This window comes from Bactrocera tryoni, unplaced genomic scaffold (assembly GCF_016617805.1).
Source record: "Bactrocera tryoni isolate S06 unplaced genomic scaffold, CSIRO_BtryS06_freeze2 scaffold_11, whole genome shotgun sequence".
NCBI lineage: Eukaryota > Metazoa > Arthropoda > Insecta > Diptera > Tephritidae > Bactrocera > Bactrocera tryoni.
Window position 1 is genome coordinate 12770253 of NW_024395824.1, and position 20047 is coordinate 12790299.

Sequence of the window (20047 nt, forward strand, 5' to 3'; positions counted from 1 at the left end):
GTTTCTCGCGGCAGCTGGAGCTCTTCGTCTGCGATGAGTGGTGGTTTAACTCCAAGAACGCCATTCACGGGAAGGGAGTCGGTGAAGGTGTTGATGGCTCCACTGGGAATGGCGGTCAGTACCTGTCGAAAGTTAGTTGCGTCCGAAATCCGGTCGGCGTACTGTACGACGTCGTCGACGTAATCCAGGAATGACCTCTTGATGCTCCTAGGAGGCGGTTCCGCTCCAAGCAGATGGCTGCAGGGGTGATTTCTGCGAAAGCATCCCAGCAGGAACTGCCTGGAGAGGAGTTCGTTATGCTCCTTAACCGGGAGCATGCGCGTCTCACTATGGAGGTGTTCAATCGGAGACATCAAGAGACATCCTGTAGTGGTCCGGAGTGCAGTATTTTGGGAGGTCTGAAGTTTCCTCATCTGCGTGCCACTGCATCCAGGCGACCATATGGGCGCTGCGTAATTGAGGACCGGCCGGCCGATTGCCTTGTATGTTGCCAACAACGTTTCTTTGTCTTTTCCCCATGTGCTGCCGGCTAGCGACTTGAGGATTTTGTTGCGGCTCTGTACTTTGGCGATAATCGCGGTCGAATGCGGAGAGAAGGAGCATAGACTGTCGAAAAGTTACACCTAAAATCTTAGGATTATTGACAGTCGGAATTTTGACGCCGTCGACTGCAATGTTAAGCTCAAGTCTATACTCCTTCGTCCAGTTGGTAAAAATGGTCGCTGTGGATTTGGTGGGGAGAGTGTTAGATTTCGTGCAGTGAGGAAACGAGAAAGATCGGAGAGGCAGCTGTTTACCTTCGAACACATGCCATCGATTCCATTGCCCGACGCCAATATCGTGCAGTCATCAGCGTACGAGGTTATGGAAACTCCTCTGGTGGCTGTGGGAGTTTCGAGATGTAGAAATTAAACAGTAGTGGGGAGAGGACACCACCCTGCGGAACCCCCTGTTTAATTCTTCTCAGTTTAGATGTTTTACCTCGAAATAGTACGGATGACTGGCGACCGCTCAGGTAGTTCATGGTCCACCTCTTTAACCCTGGAGGGAGCGTAGTTGTTTCAATGTCCTGCAGTAGCGTTGTGTGATTGACCGTGTCAAAAGCTTTTGACAGGTCCAACGCTACGAGGATCGTTCTTTCGCAGAGTGGTTTCTGGTTGAGTCCACGAACTATCTGGGCGTTTATGACGCTAAGTGCTGTGGTGGTGCTGTGTACTTTTCGGAATCCATGCTGGTGGCTGGCTAGGCTCAGGTGGTGAGTGAGAGGTCGGGAGTAGCAAGGCCTCAAGTCATCTTCACTACTGGGGAGAGGAGAGTTGTCAGGCGATAAGATTCCCCTTTGTTGGCGGGTTTCCCAGGTTTCAGTAGTGAGACCACTCTTCCGACTTTCCACACATCGGGTATTTGAAGAAGTGGTCAGCGACAGATTAAGTACCTTGGTGAGATATTCTACCCCTCCACGTCGAGCCTAGATGCTTTAGCATTAGCATGTTGATTCCATCAGGGCCAATGGATTTGGAGGATTTTGCTTTTTGATGACACCCTGAACCTCCTCACCGGTGAAAGTAAGTGGCGCGCCAAATCGTTTTGGCATTTTGCGCAGCCGTCGGTTAACACATCGTTTAGCTTTGTCTACCGAAGGGTGCAGTGTGAACTGCTGCCGGCTAAACAAACTCGCGCACTTCTTCGGGTCGAAGAAGAGCGCATGACCATTGAATTGAACTTCAACTCGGTCGTCATGTCTCTTCGGGTTGAACGAGAGCTTTGACAGTAGCCCAAAACTTACTCACTCCAGTGGAGAGGTTGCAGGACTTCAGGTGTTCTAACCATTTCGTCGCTTATGTTGATTTACCATACGCCGAATCTCCAAGTGAGATCCCGTATTCGGGGATCCCCGGGATCGGCATGGCGTAAGGTGTCGCGCTCATTAGCTAAAACGGCTGCTTCGGCTGGGAAATTTGGGCGGATTTCCGCTATTCTTCCAGCCGGTGAAGCGAGCGGTAGCTGCTGCGATCACCTTGCCGGAATTGACGTTCGCCAACGCCATACGTCCGTAGGAATGGGTAGAGCGTTGAAGGTGCTCTCAGTAAATTCTGTGAAGCCGACCCAATTAGCTTTGTTTAAGTTAAAGTAGGTGCGGTTGTCCACAGAAACAAATCAGGAAGACTTCTCGATCGAAATAATTATGGGCAGATGGTCTGATGCGAGAGTTAGCATACGTCATGCCAGGTTATGCTGTTTATCAGACCACCGCTAGCAATGGTAATGTCCGGCGAGCTATTACAAGTGCCCACTTAACTCTGGTGGGGACTTCGTCATTCATTGTGCAGAATGTCGAATCGTCAATCTGTTCCGCCAGCTCCATCCCCCTACGATCATTTGACAGTACCAAACGGTTTTCACCACGAAGTAGCGCACTTATATTCGGGTGATATCCTGTTGGGCAACATGTAACTGGAGGGATGTATATCTTAAATATTTCGAGCTCGACATCGCCTGACCGGATAGCTATACCCTGACATTCTAGGGTATTATCCCTGGGGTCGATGTCTACATCGATTAGAACGATACTGCACGGTGTTGTGCAATAATGAAAGCTAGGCCACCACCATTATCTCGCTCGCGATCTTTACGTATAACGTTGAAACCTGCACAACTCAGAAGATCTGAGCGGCTGTTTAACTTGGTTTCTTGGACCGCAGCTATCGATAGACGTTCCCAAATCATAAGTGCAACTATCTCCAAGATCTTACTCTGGAGTCCGTTGCAGTTAAATTGAAGTAGCCGGGTTTGTCGCGGGTGTCCGTGGGTGATCCTGGGGGTGAGGGGTGACGTGTGGGTGGAATTTGTTGCAGCTGTGAGAAGTACCACGCCAGAGGGGTTGTGTCGCTGGGGTGTTGGTTAGCGAAACGCCACTGTTGGCGAGGATTGCGAGGCAGACTCCTGCAGCATGGGGCAACGTGTGAGTCACTCCACTCACGTGTGGTGCGCAGGCCGGAACACGTCGAAAAATGACACCAGCCAGTACAAGAATTGCACTTGACGGATGTCACATTCCGGCGTATGACGGCCTGACACACGGAACAGACTGTGCGAGGGACCAAGAGCTGCTGGTTGGTTCTCGCACGAGGATTGGAGCGGGATGAAGGTTGGGGGGGGGGACAAGTCAGAAGGGGAGTTATGTTGCCTGATTGAGCTCCTAGGGACCGTGGAGGTCCTTTGTTGGCCACTTGGGTTGGGTGGCGGCGCGGCGCGCGAACTGTGTGCGGATTGCACAGCCGTAGAGGCTTGTGTCGCAATATTGCGCAGGCAACATGGGGCCACGTAACGCGTGGTCCACTCCCTATGGGTCTTAAGGCCTGAGCAGGTCTTAAGATGGCTCCATCCATTGCATGTGTTACACCTGACCGAGGTGGAGTTTGGATGGAACCGTTTTGCGCATACGCAGCAGAAAAATTCCTCCGGGCCCGGGTTGGACTCAATGCCAGCGCGAGTCAGGAGGATAAGGAGCAACCCTGCTGCAAGGCATTGCTCTAATGACGACAAACACAAATTAATACTCACCGATCCAAACGGGGTTAGATCGCCGAAAAAACAGCCCTTGGTCGGATGAAATCCGAGTCAATTCCGGTGCGTAGAACCGGCTGTCGTGGGAATTAAGCCTTAAGACTCACAGGGAGTGGTTCACGAGTTACGTGGCCCTATGTTGCCTACGCAATACTGCCGACACTGGACCAACAAAAGACCCCCACGGTCCCCAGGAGCTCAAGCAGGCAACATAGCTCCCACTCTGACTTGTCCACAACACATCAGTGGCGTCGCCAACCAACACCCGATAGCTGTTGGTACGCAGATGAGGAAACTGCAGACCTGCCAGAATACTGCACTCCGGACCACGACGGGATGCCTCTTGAAGTCTCCTAACAAACATCTACACAGAGAGACGCTTATGCTCCCGGTTAAGGAGCATAATGAACTCCTCTCCAAGCAGTTCCTGCTGGGATGTTTTCGCAGAAAACCAATGTATGTCGTGCATGCAACGAGTCTCCGCATGACTCTAACCACCTCTTTGCATGCCCTACCAACCCCACTCATCTAACACCCCTTTCCCTTTGGTCCGACCCCGTCGAAACAGCACGTTTCCTCCCGTTAGATGACGTCGATGACAACATAGATAACCCTTACCAACCTAACGGGGACTGATAAACCGTTCAAACAACAACTACCTGCCGGCCGATTGTCTTGTATGTTGCCAACAACGTTACTTTGTCTTTTCCCCATGTGCTGCCGGCTAGCGACTTAATGATTTTGTTGCCATTGACCGCAATATTAAGATCAAGCCTCTACTCCTTCGTCCAGTTCGTAAATATGGTCGCTGTGGATTTGAAGGGGGAAAGTGTGAGGCTCCGTGTAGTGAGGAAACGAGAAAGGTTGGAGAGGTAGTTGCTTACACTCGAACACATGCCAAAGATCGTGGTGCGCGTTAAAGTCGCCTAGTACCAAACGGTTTTCACCAAGAAGTAGCGCGCCTATATTCGGGTGATATCCTGTAGGGCAACATGTAACTGGGGGAATGTATTTATTAAATATTTCGAGCTCAACAACGCCTGACCGGATAGCTATACCCTGGCATTCTAGAGTAGTATCCCTGCGGTCGATGTCCTCATTGATTAGACAATACTGCACGGTGTTGTGCAATATGAAGGCTAGGGTCCGCTCGCGATCTTTACGAATTACGTTGAAACCTGCATAACTCAGAAGATCCGAGCGGCTGTTTAGCTTGGTTTCTTGGACCGCAGCTATCGATACGCGCAACTATCACCTCGATCTTGCTTTGGAGTCCGTTGCAGTTGAATTGAAGTACTCGGGTTTGTCGCGGGTGTCCGTGTGTGATCCTGGGGGTGAGGGAGTGACGTGTAGGTGGTGTTTGTTGCAGCTGCAGAACCCGCAGAAGCGGTTGTCGCACTAGGATGTTGGTTGGCGACGCCACTGTTGTGTGTTGCGGGGGCAGATTCCTGCAGCATGGGGAAACGTACGATTCACTCCACTCTCGTGTGGTGCGCAGGCCAGAACACGTCGGGAAATGACACCAGCCAGTGCAGGAATTGCACTTAACTGATGTCACGTTCCGACGTATGACGGTCTGACACAAGTGGAGGTCCTCTGTTGGCCACTGGAGGTGAGCGGCGGCGCAACGCGCGAACTATATGCAGATTGCACAGCCGTAGAAGCTGGTGTCGCGATAGTGCGTAGGCAACATGGGGCCACGTAACTCGTGGTCCACTCCCTGTGAGTCTTAAGACCTGAGCAGGTCTTAAGATGGCTCCATCCATTGCATGAATTACACCTGACCGAGGTGGAGTTTGGATGGAGCCTTTTTGCGCATACGCAGCAGTAAAATTCCCCCGGGCCCGGGTTGGACTCGATGCCAGCACGAGGAAGCCAGGTCCTTCTCCACTTGGTCCTTCCAACGGAGTGGAAGTCTTCCTCTTCCTCTGCTTCCCTCAGCGGGTACTGCGTCGAATACTTTCAGAGCTGGAGTGTTTTGTCCATCCGGACAACATGACCTAGCCTGCGTAGGACTGTCTTTTAATTTGCTGAACTATGTCGATGTCGTCGTATATCTCGTGCAGCTCATCGTCCCATCGAATGCGATATTCGCCGTGGCCAACGCGCAAAGGATCATAAATCTTTCGCAGAACTTTTCTCTCGAAAAATCGCAACGTCGACTCATCAGTTGTTGACATCGTCCAAGCCTCTGCACCATATAGCAGGACGGGAATTATGAGTGACTTATAGAGTTTGGTTTTTGTTCGTCGAGAGAGGACTTTGCTTCTCAATTGCCTACTCAGTCCGAAGTAGCACCTGTTGGCAAGAGTTATTCTGCGTTGGATTTCGAAGCTGACATTGTTGGTGGTGTTAATGCTGGTTCCTAAATAGACGAAATTATCTACAACTTCAAAGTTATGACTGTCAACATTGACGTGAGAGCCAAGTCGCGAGTGCGACGACTGTTTGTTTGATGACGAGATATTTCGTTTTGCCCTCGTTCACTGCCAGACCCATTTTCTGTGCTTCCTTGTCCAGCCTGGAAAAAGCAGAACTAACGGCGCGGGTGTTGAGGCCGATGATATCAATATCATCGGCATACGCCAGAAGCTGTACACTCTTATAGAAGATGGTACCTTCTCTATTTAGTTCTGCAGCTCGAACTATTTTCTCCAAAAGCAAGTTGAAGGAGTCGCACGATAGGGAGTCGCCTTGTCTGAAACCTCGTTTGGTATCGAACGGCTCGGAGAGGTCCTTCCCGATCTTGACGGATCTGTTGGTGTTACTCAACGTCAGTTTACACAGCCGTATTAGTTTTGCGGCGATACCAAATTCAGGCATCGCGGCATAAAGGCAGCTCCTTTTCGTGCTGTCGAAAGCAGCTTTGAAATCGACGAAGAGGTGGTGTGTGTCGATTCTTCTTTCACGGGTCTTTTCCAAGATTTGGCGCATGGTGAATATCTGGTCGGTTGTTGATTTACCAGGCCTAAAGCCACACTGATAAGGTCCAACCTTATAAGCGATGTTGAGAAGGCGAATCCCACGGTAGTTGGCGCAGATTGTGGGGTCTCCTTTTGTATGGATTGGGCATAGCACACTTAAATTCCAATCGTTGGGCATGCTTTTGTCCGACCATATTTTACAAAGAAGATGATGCATGCTCCTTATCAGTTCTTCGCCGCCGTGTTTGAATAGCTCGGCCGGCAATCCGTCGGCCCATGCCGCTTTGTTGTTCTTCAGGCGGGCAATTGCTATTCGAACCTCTTCATGGTCGGGTAATGGAACGTCAGCTCCATCGACATCGATTGGGGAATCGGGTTCACCTTCTCCTGGTATTGTGCGTTCACTGCCAATCAGCAGGCTGGAGAAGTATTCTCTCCATAATCTAAGTATGCAGCCTGTTTTCTCTTCGCTGCGACACGGCACTCCTCGTCGTACCAGCTGTTCTTTTGCACTTTCCGAAAATCAATGGTTTCGGTTGCAGCTGTACGTAAGGAGTTTGAAATGCCGTCCCACAGTTCCCTTATACCGAGTTGTTGACGAGTGCTCTCAGAGAGCAGGAGTGCAAGCCGAGTAGAAAATCGTTCGGCTGTCTGTTGTGATTGCAGCTTCTCGACGTCGAACCTTCCTTGTTTGTTGGCGTGCGTGTTTTGCTGCACAGAGGCTGGTGCGAATCTTAGCTGCAACAAAATAGTGATCCGAGTCGATGTTAGGACCTCGCAGCGCACGCACATCTAAAACACTGGAGACGTGTCTTCCGTCTATCACAACATGATCGATCTGGTTGGTAGTTTTTCGATCCGGAGACAGCCAGGTAGCTTGATGACTCTTCTTATGCTGGACTCTAGTACTACATATAACCATATTTCGGGCCCCGGCGAAGTCGATCAGCCTCAACCCATTTGGGGATGTTTCCTGGTGGAGGCTGAGTTTACCGACCGTTGTGCCAAAAATACCGTCTTTGCCCACCCTGGTGTTAAAGTCGCCAAGCACGATTTTGACATCGTGGCGAGGGCAGCCCTCATAAGTGCGCTCCAAGCACTCATAAAAGGCATCTTTAGTCACATCGTCCTTCTCTTCCGTCGGGGCGTGGGCGCAAATCAGCGATATGTTGAAGAACCTCGCTTTGATGCGGATTGTGGCTAGACGTTCATTCTCCGGAGTGAATGATAGTACTCGGCGACGGAGTCTCTCTCCCACCACGAATCCCACACCAAACTTGCGCTCCTTTATATGGCCACTGTAGTAAATGCCACAAGGACCTACTAGTCACTGTCCTTGTCCCGTCCATCGCATTTCTTGGACGGCGGTGATGTCAGCCTTCACTCTAACTAGGACATCAACCAGCTGGGCAGCGGCAGGGGGCCGGACATTCCAGGTGCATGCCCCAATATCCTAGTCCTTATTTCGCTTGCCATGCTCGTTATCAAAAAGGGTCTTTCTCATCCGAGGCTGATTGCTAATTTTCATTGGAGTGTTTTTTTACGTGCCGGGTCCCAAACCCAGAGCACAACCCTATCCAGGGGATGTTTCGCTTTCTCACTTTAGCTCGCCTTCAAACGGATGTTCTTAGGCTACCTAGAGGGTACTTGGTCAAAGACCGGAAGTCGTGAGCTGTATATACGTAAAAGAATCGTTTCTGGCCACTCCCAATTGAATGGCGATTAGAGAACTTTCCTCACTTGCGTGAACTTCTACACATGACTCCATCCTCCAGCCCTTGGTCGGATCAAATCCGAGTCAATTGCGCTACATAGAACCAGCTGTCGTGGGAATTGAATCGGCCGGCCGGTCCTCAACTACGCAACACCAATATGGTCGCCTGGATGCAGTGGTACGCAGATGAGGAAAGTCCAGACCTGCGAAAATACTGCACTCCAGACCACGACGAAATGCCTTTTGATGTCTCCTATCGAACACCTTCACAGTGAGACGCTTATGCTCCCAGTTAAGAAGCATAATGAACTCCTCTCCAAGCAGTTCCTGCTGGGATGTTTTCGTTGAAATCACCCTTGCAGACATCTGCTTGGAGCGGAACTGCCTCCTTGGAGCATCAAAAGGTCTTTCCTTGACTACGTCGACGACGTTGTACAGTACGCCGACCGGACTTCGGACGAAACTGACTTTCGACAGGTACTGACCGCCATTCACAGTGGAGCCATTAACACCTTCACCGACTCCCTTCACGTGAATTGCGTTTGAGTTGCCGCGAGAAACGCGAGTGACCCTAGCGCAACTTCGTTCTGGATATTGTAGCAGGTTAAACTCCTACTTATCCAGAATAGACCGTGACATACCCAATGTATGTCCTGTATGCAACGAGTCTCCGCATGACACTAACCACCTCTTTGCATGCCCTACCAACCCCACTCATCTAACACCCTTTTCCCTTTGGTCCGACCCCGTCGAAACAGCACGTTTCGTTGGCCTCCCGTTAGATGACATCGACGACAACACAGATAACCCTTACCATCTTAACGGGGATTGATAACCGTTAAAACAACAACAACATTGCACAAATCCCAATTCATTACTACGTCTTTTTACATCTCTGGATCAGCCAGTTTTAGAACACAGCACAGTAATATGGTTTCCTTTCACAGACACTTCAATAAAACGTATCGAAACAAGGAAGCGTTAAGTTCGGGTGCAACCGAACATTTTATACTATTGGAACTTGCAAGAATCAAAGCCAGGGAAATACCTGAAGATGTAAAATATCAAACAGAGGTTCGGAATCTAAGCAATTTCATGTATACATATGCCCTACATAACTCATGGTTAATGTATGAGTGAGCCTATATTCGGCATAAGATTTTTTAGAAAAACGAAACCATTAGATTAGTATATAGGAGTTGGGGTAGAATCGACCCGATTTTAGCTTTTAACTATTATTATGCCACATACTAAAAAAATTTTCTCAGCGTTTTACTAAGGTACCTCACATTTAACCAGGAATCATGACAGAGAAATAGTACGCTTTGATAATGTAATAAAAAGACGTATATTTTCGATATAAACAGAAAACAAATTTTATTTTTTCATTAGCATCACATAAAGTGAGAAATAAGTGAGTTATTTACAAAAAATTAAAAAGCTTTATTCACTAGTTTTAAAAACAAAAAAATGATTAAGCTTCCCATTACGTGTTTTATCTGGAGATAGAAATAGCAGAGTAGGCCGGTTCTGCGAAAATTGAATACATTTAACAGAAATCTAATAAGTATTATAGCTTTTAAGCACTCACAACGTTAGTATTTTTTTGTGTGCACACAATTTTTCAAAATTTATGGTCATCGTCGGGGCAAGCTCTTCACTATTATCTGACATCTGTATCTTACGTCGTTCCAAAATGTTCAATCGAGTTTGCATCGGGACTTTGGGCTGGCCAGCTCAGGACGTCAATGCTTTCTGTAGTGAGTCAGTTCTTTACACTTTAAGCTGCGTGCTTTAAATCCAATTCACTAGCATCGATTCCAAATCGAATGGTTTCATGGTATTTTTAAGAATGTTTAGGTATGAAAATTGGTCCATTCTGCCATCTATGCTTATCAATGATCCAACGCTGTACCAGGAAAACGCTCCACAGACCATTACGCTACCTCCGCCGTGCTTAACAGTTTTTGTAGTCTATCTGGAGTTATACGCCTGACACCTTGGACGATGGAGAAATGGTTTTCCATCCGATCCTATACGGTTCGCTTTAGTTTCTTCGCTCTACAAAATCCTTTTCCAAAATTTTACGTCCTTTTCTAAATGTCTTTAGCAAAGTCCAGCCATGCTCTTATGTTTTTTTGGACAGGTGTTGTTTTTTCGACTCATTCGTCCAAACATCTGACATAATCCGGCATAATCTGATGATGACTATCAACAAGTACCGTTGTTTTCCCCCCAGGAGCTTTGCGGATTTTTTCATTTTTGAGCAAATTTGGCTCACTTTTAATAAAATTGATGGCGTTGTATACCATCTTCCTCGAACAACACATAATTTTAGCAATCTGAGTTGAATTTTTGCCTTTTTTGTGAAGATCAAATATTATTTATTGTTTTTCCAATGCACAGTTTTGCCCATTTTGAAAATGTTTTCATTTTTTTATAGTTATAGTTAAAACAGCGTGTTTTTTGCACGACTGCTACAAATAACTATAAGTCTGCTATTTCATTCTCCAATCAAATTTCGTTATTCGCCGAGTGAAATGAAACACAATAAAAAAGTAAGCAATCATAACTCCTATATTGGCCGATATATCCAGTATAAAGTCACCTGGAAAATCGAAAATCTTTATATTAGGTATATGGGGACTCAGAGAAAGTATTGATCCGATTCAACCCATTTTTGATACATAGAGATACTTGTGTCAGGAAAAGATTCTCTCTGAATTTCAACTGCATATCTCCCGCATCAACTATAGATACTGGGGTCTACGTATTCGGTACCTAGGGGCCTGAACAGTTTTGCTTGAATTTGGGCAAATCTTGGTGATAAAATGGCATACTTTAATGAAATTATTTTACTTCCTGATTTGTGTACTGGAAGGTGAAAAAATTAAATGAAATTTAAAATTGAGTTATATAAGAAGTAGGCTGTAGTGCTATTTTGTCCATTTTCGCACTGTGATATAGAAAAATGAGGAGCATGCCACGTAATAAGTTTAGTCGAAAACGGTCGGTATGATCTCGAGATATGTGATTTTGCCATTAAGTGGGCGGTGCCACGCCCATCGCTCAATTTTCACACCGGCTCCCACTTAGCCTTCTCATACCCTCTCGAAAGTAAAATTTACTGTCTCTGGTAAAATTAGTTATTGATTTATTGCGCTTTTAGTAGATCTGAACAGTACCGTTATATGGGAAGTGAGCGGGGTCATCTTCCGATTTCATCCATTTTCACACAGTCGGTAGGAGTTCTTATAATATTTGCGCTCAGCGAATCCGGTTGTTGTAGCTAAAGTAGTTCTTTTCACATGGTATTCTGAAAAATTTGTTGAATGTATGTTTGTATATTTGAATACATTTTTTAATCCTGAAGACCTCCTCTATCTATCCGTACCATCAAATCACCAAAAGAATCGTAATAGTGCCGAAATGATTTGTAGTCCTATATTTTTAACTTTTATATCCATTAACACTTCCAATAATTTGTTTCTAACTATTTATTTTATATTAAGTAAATAGTGTAAAAATAACTATTATTCTGTATTAAACTTTATTTGAAATCCATTTATTCATACAATAAGAAAATGATTGCAAACAAGCAAAAAATTAGTGTTACCATATTTTGTAATGGAATAAAAATAAGAAAAATAAGATAACAGAAAAATTCATTGTCGTTTAATGATTAATGTAAAGTGTTTCAGAATTTTGATTATCTAGATAATCAAAAAGGAGTTCAACGTGTTGGTCCGACCAGGGTTATTTTTGTGAAGCGCGGTCGAAGGCCGTTAACGCAAAAATGAGTTCAACGCGAAAGAACTGATCACGCCCGGTGTTGGTCCGACCAGGGTTATATTATTGGAGCTCGGCTGAAGTCCGACAATACAGAAAAGTATTTTATACTAATGTGTTATTTATTTCCTGTCATTGGGGTATTAGGCACGATTCCGATTACTTTGGCGGTCGGGTAGCGAATTTCGGTATAATTAGGGTATGTACGGATAGGGGAGCTCACGGTTTCAACGATTTTTCTTTGTTTGTATTTTCGCGTGATTAATTTTTTTTTCTATTAATTATAATAAAAAATGGAGGATGGGGTCATGTGTAGAAGTTTACGCAAGTGAGGAAAGTTCTCTGATCGCCATACACTTGGGAAGTGGCCAGAAACGATTCTTTTACATATGGCTCAAACAGCTCACGACTTCCGAACTTTGACCAAGTATCCTCTGGGTAGCCTAAGAACATCTGTTCGAAGGCGAGCTAAAGTGAGAAGGCGAAACATCCCCTACATAGGGTTGTGTGCTAGGTTTGGGACCTGCCACGTAAAAAAAAAAAACACCCAATGAAAAGAAGCAACCAACCTCGGATGAGTGACCCCACTTTTGATGACGACTATGGCAAACGAGATAAGGACTACGAATTGAGGGCATGCACCTGGAATGTCCGGTCCATTAATTGGGAAGGTGCCGCTGCCCAGCTGGTCTATGCCCTTGTTAGAGTGAAGGCTGACATCACCGCCGTCCAAGAAACGAGGACGGGACAAGGACTGAGACGAGTAGGTCCTTGCGGAATTTACTTCAGTGGCCATATAAAGAAGCGTAAATTCGGTGTGGGATTCGTGGTGGGAGAGAGACTCCGTCCCCGAGCACTGGAATTCACCGCGGAGGATGAACGTCTAATTACAACCCGCATTAAAACGAAGTTCCTCAACATATCGCTGATTTGCGCCCACGCCCCGAAGGAAGAGAAGGACGATGTGACCAAAGATGCCTTCAATGCACGCTTGGAGCGCACCTATGAGCGCTGCCCCCCCACGATGTCAAAATCGTGCTGGGCGACTTAAACGCCAGGGTGAGCAAAGAAGGTATCTTTGGCACGACGGTCGGTAAATTCATCTTCCACGAGGAAATATCCCCAAATGGGTTGAGGCTGATCGACTTCACCAGGGCCCGAAATATGGTTATCTGTAGTACTAGATTCCAGCATAAGAAGATTCATCAAGCCACCTGGCTGTCTCCGGATCGAAAAAACTACCAACCAGATCGATCATGTTGTGATAGACGGAAGACACGTCTCCAGTGTTTTAGATGTGCGTGCGCTCCGAAGTCCTAACATCGACTCGGACCACTATCTTGTTGCAGCCAAGATTCGTATCCGCCTCTGTGCAGCAAAACACTCACGCCAACAAACACAAGGAAGGTTCGAGGTCGAGAAGCTGTAATCACAACAGACAGCGGAACGATTTTCTACCCGGCTTGCACTCCTGCTCTCAGAGAGCATTCGTTAACAACTCGGTATAACTTCTTATGTACAGCTGGAACCGAAACCATTGGTTTTCGGAAAGTGCATAAGAACAGCTGGTACGTCGAGGAGTGCCGTGTCGCAGCGGAGAGAAAACAGGCTGCCTACCTCGCGGGATGGGATAGATACCGAGAGTTGAAGAGGGAAGCGAGACGCATTTGCAGACAGAAAAAGAAAGAGGCCGAAATACGTAAGTACGAAGAGCTTGATAAGCTGGCCGACAGGGGTAATGCTCGAAAATTCTACGAAAAAATGCGGCGGCTAGTGACCGATGCACAGAGCATACTTAAATTATGGAGAGAACACTTCTCCAGCCTGCTGAATGGCAGTGAACGCACAACGCCAGGAGAAGGTGAACCCGATTCCCCAATCGATGTCGATGGAGCTGACGGTCCATTGCCCGACCATGAAGAAGTTCGAATAGCAAATACCCAACTGATTGGACCTTATAACCGATCGGATATTCACCATGTGCCAAATTTCGGAAAAGACCCGTGAAAGAAGAATCGACACACACAACCTCTTCGTCGATTTCAAAGCTGCTTCGACAGCACGAAAAGGAGCTGCCCTTATGCCGCGATGTCTGAATTTGGTATCGCCGCAAAACTAATACGGCTGTGTAAACTGACGATGAGTAACACCAACAGCTCCGTCAGGATCGGGAAGGACCTCTCCGAGCCGTTCGATACCAAACGAGGTTTCAGACAAGGCGACTCCCTATCGTGCGACTTCTTCAACCTGTTGCTGGAGAAAATAATTCGAGCTGCAGAACTTAATCGAATAGGTACAATCTTTTATAAGAGTGTACAGCCGCTGGCGTAAGCCGATGATATTGATATCATCGGCCTCAACATCCGCACCGTTAGTTCTGCTTTCTCCAGACTGGACAAGGAAGCCAAGGAATTGGGTTTGGCAGTGAACGAGGGCAAGACGAAATATCTCCTATCATCAAACAAACAGTCGTCGCACTCGCGACTTGGCACTCACGTCAATGTTGACAGTCATAAGTTGTAGATAATTTCGTCTATTTAGGAACCAGCATTAACACCACCAACAATGTCAGCTTCGAAATCCAACGCAGAATAACTCTTGCCAACAGGTGCTACTTCGGACTGAGTAGGCAATTGAGAAGCAAAGTCCTCTCTCGACGAACAAAAACCAAACTCTATAAGTCACTCATAATTCCCGTCCTGCTGTATGGTGCAGAGGCTTGGACGATGACAACAACTGATGAGTTGTCGTTGCGAGTTTTCGAGAGAAAGGTTCTGTGAAAGATCTATGGTCCTTTGCGCATTGGCCACGGCGAAAATAGCATTCGATGGAATGATGAGCTGTATAAGATATACATATGTATGACGACATTGACATAGTTCAGCGAATTAAAAGACAGCGGCTAAGCTGGCTATGTCATATTGTCCGAATGGACGAAAACACTTCAGCTCTGAAAGTATTTGACGCCGCACCCGCCGGGGGAAGCAGAGGAAGAGGAAGACCTCCACTCAGTTGGAAGGACCAGGTGGAGAAGGATCTGGCTAGGCTTGGAATATCTAATTGGCGCAACGTAGCGAAAAGAAGAAACGACTGGCGCGCTTTTGTTAACTCGGCTATAATCGCGGAGGTGGTGTCTACGCCAATTAAGAAGAAAAAAAAATAAAATATACTTTCCAACATTTTTCAAGCTATAATTGAGTTGTGAACACTTTTTCCATATTCACATGTACATACATATATGATTAAAATGTGATTTATATTAAATAAACACAAATAAGTAAAACTCTATGATAATATTATTAAATTTATATCATATCGGGGTGACTGTAATACTTTTGCGTAGTACTCCTTTAAAAACCTATTATTATTTTATTACGTAATATTATTATTTAATATTTCTTGGTTGTTTATTATATTTAAATAAGAAAACATTATATTATATTATCAAATATTGAAATTATGTTTCAAATATTTATTAGAACTATTTTTGCTAACTAAAGAAAAAGGAATTATAACGAAAAAGAGAAATTTCAACGAATTGCTCAGGTTTATTTATTATCATATGGCATAAACATTATATATTTTTTAATCAGGAGGACTTTGGGTAAATTTTAGAATAGCATCTCCGGATTTCGGTATTAAAATCGGTATGTACGGATAGAGGAGGTCCTCCAGATTAAGAAAATATATACATAAACTTGCCGCTGACTTATGGGTTTTGAGATATTTGCATTCAAAATTCAAAAATTCACTATTTAAAATGCCTGTTTCTCCCATTTATAAATTTAACTTTTATATCCACTAATACTTCACTAATTTGTTTCTAACCATTTATTTTATATTAAATAATGCAAAAATTACTTTTATTCAACATTTAACTTTTGTTCAATTATTTTTGTTCACACAATAACAAAAGGGTTGCATTGTAACTAATAATCAGTGCTACCTTACGTTGATATTTTACGGAAGAACCAAAAGAAATAAAGAAAACAAATAATACCCCAATGACAGGAAATATATAACACAGTAGTTTTCCGCATATATTTCTTTTCTGCATTGGCGGCCTTCGGCCACGCTTCAAAAAAATAACCCTCGGTCGGACCAACACCTGGGCTTGTTCAGTTCTTTTGCGTTGAACTCCTTTTTGCATTGGCGGCCTTTGGCCGCGCTTCAAAAAAAAAAAAATAACCCTGAAAGGTTTTGCATTACCCATCACACGATAATGAATTTAGTTATGACGTCATAATCTTTCTTTTTCTTATTTTTATTCCATTACAACATATGGCAACACAAATTATTTGATTGTTTACAACCATTTTCTTATTTTATGAATAAATAAATTTCAAATAGTTGATTTTTGAACTTTAAATGCAAATATATCAAAAACTATAAGTCAGCGGTAACTATATACATATATATTTTTGATCCGGAGGACCTCCCCTATCCGTAAATACCCATTTTAACCCCGAAATCGGGGGAGGCCATTCTAAATCGCAGCGGTTTCTTGGCGTGTGAATACTCCTACATCTAAAAAAAAGGGGGGAAACATTTAGGCTAAAATGCGTTTGGCGGATAGAGGATAGGCTACATTTTAGAATAGCGTCTCCCTATTTCGGGGTTAAAATGGGTATGTAAAATAAACGTTGTCCTCTTGATTAAGAAATATACATCTAGATTTATGGTTTTTGGATCTATGCACTTAAGGTTCAAAAATGCAACTTAAAAATAAGCGTTTCTCCGATTTGCACAATTACGATTCTTGGCATGGACGGAAAGAGCAGAACCTCAAGATTAAAATATGTACACTGATATACCTTCCGCAGACTTATAGTTTTCGAGATATTTGTATTTAAAGTTCCACAATTTTATATGCAATTCACTCTCACAGTTGGTTTGATTACAAGACGTGACAATAGCAGTGTTGCCACCTATTATGTTTTGAAAATTTTGGAGAGAACGAAGCAATTTAATTGCAACCCTGCGAAGAATCCATAGTACTGTAACTTAAGTTAAGCTGTCATGTAATATCTGTATATAATATGACTCACTTCCGTTAAACTGATTGAAATAAACGCATGTAAAACAATAGGTTATGGGCCCAGCCCATAGATTTTTAAATTAAAGTTATATTTTATTGGCTGCATTGACTAAAAAGTTTCATACATCATCAACTGAGTTATATATGGTGATAGTAATATAAATGGCGAGCTCAACTGTTAGGATTGATCCGCTAAACGCAAATAACTACGATACATGGAAGTTGCACATGCGTGCAATTCTTGTGAAAGCTGACTTATGGAGCTGCGCATCTGGAGCTATACCTTGTCCAAACGACAATAACGCAGTGAAGTGGATACATTACGATCAGAAGGCCTGTGCGGATATAATGCTTTCAATTGCACCATCAGAATTGGGTCTGATAACTGAATGCGTAACTTCACACGAAATGGGGAAAAAGTTAAAGTCTACGTCCAGTCAAAGGGTTCTGCGCGAAAAGCCACCCTACTGAAACGTATTGCACTCGCCCGCATGAAGGAGGGAAATAAATGTTACTGTTGGGGATGATTTAATAACTATATTGCTTCTTTATAGTTTACCAGAATCGTTTAAGACGTTCCGATGTGCGCTAGAAACTCGAGATGAACTCCCCAAGCCAGATATTTTAAGAGTTAAAATACTGGAAGAAGAACAATCTAGGCAAGCAAAAGAAGCAGCAGCAGAGCATAACGTGTTAGTTGCTCAACGAAGAACAAACATCAGATACACAAATGATGTATCACAACAAAACAACACTAAAAATCACAACAAAAAGTTAACAAAAGAAAAGCAAGATAAACGAACTTGCTACAAGTGCGGCGAAGTTGGTCACATATCGCCAAATTGTCCATCAAAACAAAAGGTAAAAAACTACAACACAACTACAGTAACGAAAAAGGAGAACTTCGAAAAATCCATGTTATTCGAATCAGCATGTACAATAACAAACGCCGGCGAATATTGGTGCTTAGACAGCGGCTGTTCATCACATATGAGTGCGAAAAAGAGCGAATTCAACAACTTTAGAGAGATGAGCAAGACTCTCAGCTTATCAAACAACAACACGGCTAAAATCACGGGTATAGGTAACGTTAAAGTTATTATCAACGAAAATAACAGCGAAGAGCGAATTAATTTCGAAAATGTATTGTACGTTAAAGATTTAAGAACGAATTTGCTCTCCGTTTCGAAAATAACGAATAAGGGATATGAAGTAATTTTTCGGTGAAATGAAGCTGTCATTTCAAAGAATGGGGAGACTATTCTGACAGCGATAAGAATCGGTGATTTGCAATGTGTTAAAGGCTTTGAACAATCTGCGAGGTTTTCGCAAATGAAGCATAAATACATGGCACGTACGAATGGGCCATCTAAACGAAAAAGATTTAAAACGCGCAATTGGTATGGTACACGGTATAAATTTTCATACAAATGAAAAACTGCAAACTTGCGACATCTCTTTAAGCGAAAAGCAAACACGAGAAAGATTTTCAAAGCAGAGGGACCAACGTACAACCGAGTTACTAGAGATTGTACACAGCGACGTTTGCGGTCCAACGAAGGTTTGCTCACATTCAGGTGCAAAGTACTTGGTGACATTCACTGACGATTTTTCGAGATATTCCGAGGTTTATTTCATGAAAAATAAGTCAGAAGTTTTAGAAAAATTTAAAATATTTAAAAACAAGGCGGAAACGTATACAGGGAAGAAAGTTAAAACACTACAGACAGACAATGGGTTGGAGTATATGAGTAGCGAATTTCAAAACTATTTAAATGAATGTAGAATTAAGCGGCGTTTGACCGCTCCTTATACACCACAGCAAAATGGCATAGCTGAAAGAAAAAATAGAACTCTTCTAGAAATGTCTAGATGCATGTTAACACAAGCAAGATTAAAAACGATATTTTGGGCAGAGGCTGTAAACACAGCGAACTATATTCGAAGTAGGTGTCCTACAAAAGTCCTAGAAGATGAAGTGCCTATCAAGTAGTGGTCAGGTAAAACTCCCACAGTCATTCACTTCAGACCATTTGGTTTAAAATTTTACGTTTTAATAAAAGATAAGTCCAATGGCATATTTGATTCCAGGTCTGAAGAATGTATACTAGTAGGTTATTCCAATGAAGCTAAAACTTATCGATTGTGGTCTCCTCAAAAGAAGAGGATTGTGATGTGAAATTTTTAGATGAAACATTTGGTAGAAATGATAATAAATACTCTGAAGACGGATCTGTGGAGATAGATTTCGATATACGAAAAGACGAAAGTATAGTTGAATCTGAGGCGTCTTCAAGCGAAAATGAAAATGAAAACATAAATACTGAATCAATCGTTCCGAAAAGGGGCAAAGGTAGACCAAAGTTAATTCGAAGTGGAACCCGTGGGCGACCCAAAAAGTCATTTCAAGAAGTCTCAACGAAGAGAACTGATAATGAATCTGAATCTAGTGTAGATTTCGAAGAATGCGAATATGCAAATATATCACTAGTAAATGATCCAACTACTTTTCAAGAAGCTATAAACAGTGAAGAATGTAATATGTGGCTGCGTGCCGTTGAAAACGAATAAATGGGTCAAATTTCAAACAAAACATGGGACATAGTAGATCGACCCGTAGGACGAAAAGTTATTGGGAATCGTTTTGTGTTTCGTACAAAAGAAGGTAATGTTAAAAATGCACGCCTGGTAGCAAAAGGGTGCTCGCAACGTCCAGGGGATGATTTCAATATCCCTTATTCCCCAGTTACGAGATTGACATCGATCAGAATGATGGCTGGATTTGCAACCCAAAAGAATCTTCAAATACATCAAATGGATGTTATGACCGCTTATTTGAACGGTGACCTAGATGAAGCAGTATATATGGAAATACCTGAATACTTAGATGTAATCCTTAAAAAGGTAGTAACAGGATATCCGACAAACATAAAAAAGGCTAAAGCTGAAGAAATGCGACGTATTGCAGAAAATTGGCAGAAGTCAATATCGAAAAGCAAAGATCCGGTATGTAGA

The 20047-nt window shown here is 43.9% G+C and overlaps 2 protein-coding genes across 2 annotated transcripts in view; both read right to left on the reverse strand.

Moving 5' to 3' along the window:
• LOC120779457 (eukaryotic translation initiation factor 4 gamma 3) overlaps positions 1–20047 on the reverse strand; it is an 85349-nt gene that overhangs the window by 60346 nt on the left and 4956 nt on the right. The window lies entirely within an intron of this gene.
• Positions 962–20047, reverse strand: part of LOC120779784 — a gene marked incomplete at its 3' end in the record, with an annotated part of 31739 nt that continues 12653 nt past the window's right edge. Inside the window, exon 4 of the mRNA XM_040112159.1 lies at positions 962–1031. Coding sequence (XP_039968093.1) covers positions 962–1031 — 70 coding nt within the window. The remainder of the gene's footprint in view (positions 1032–20047) is intronic.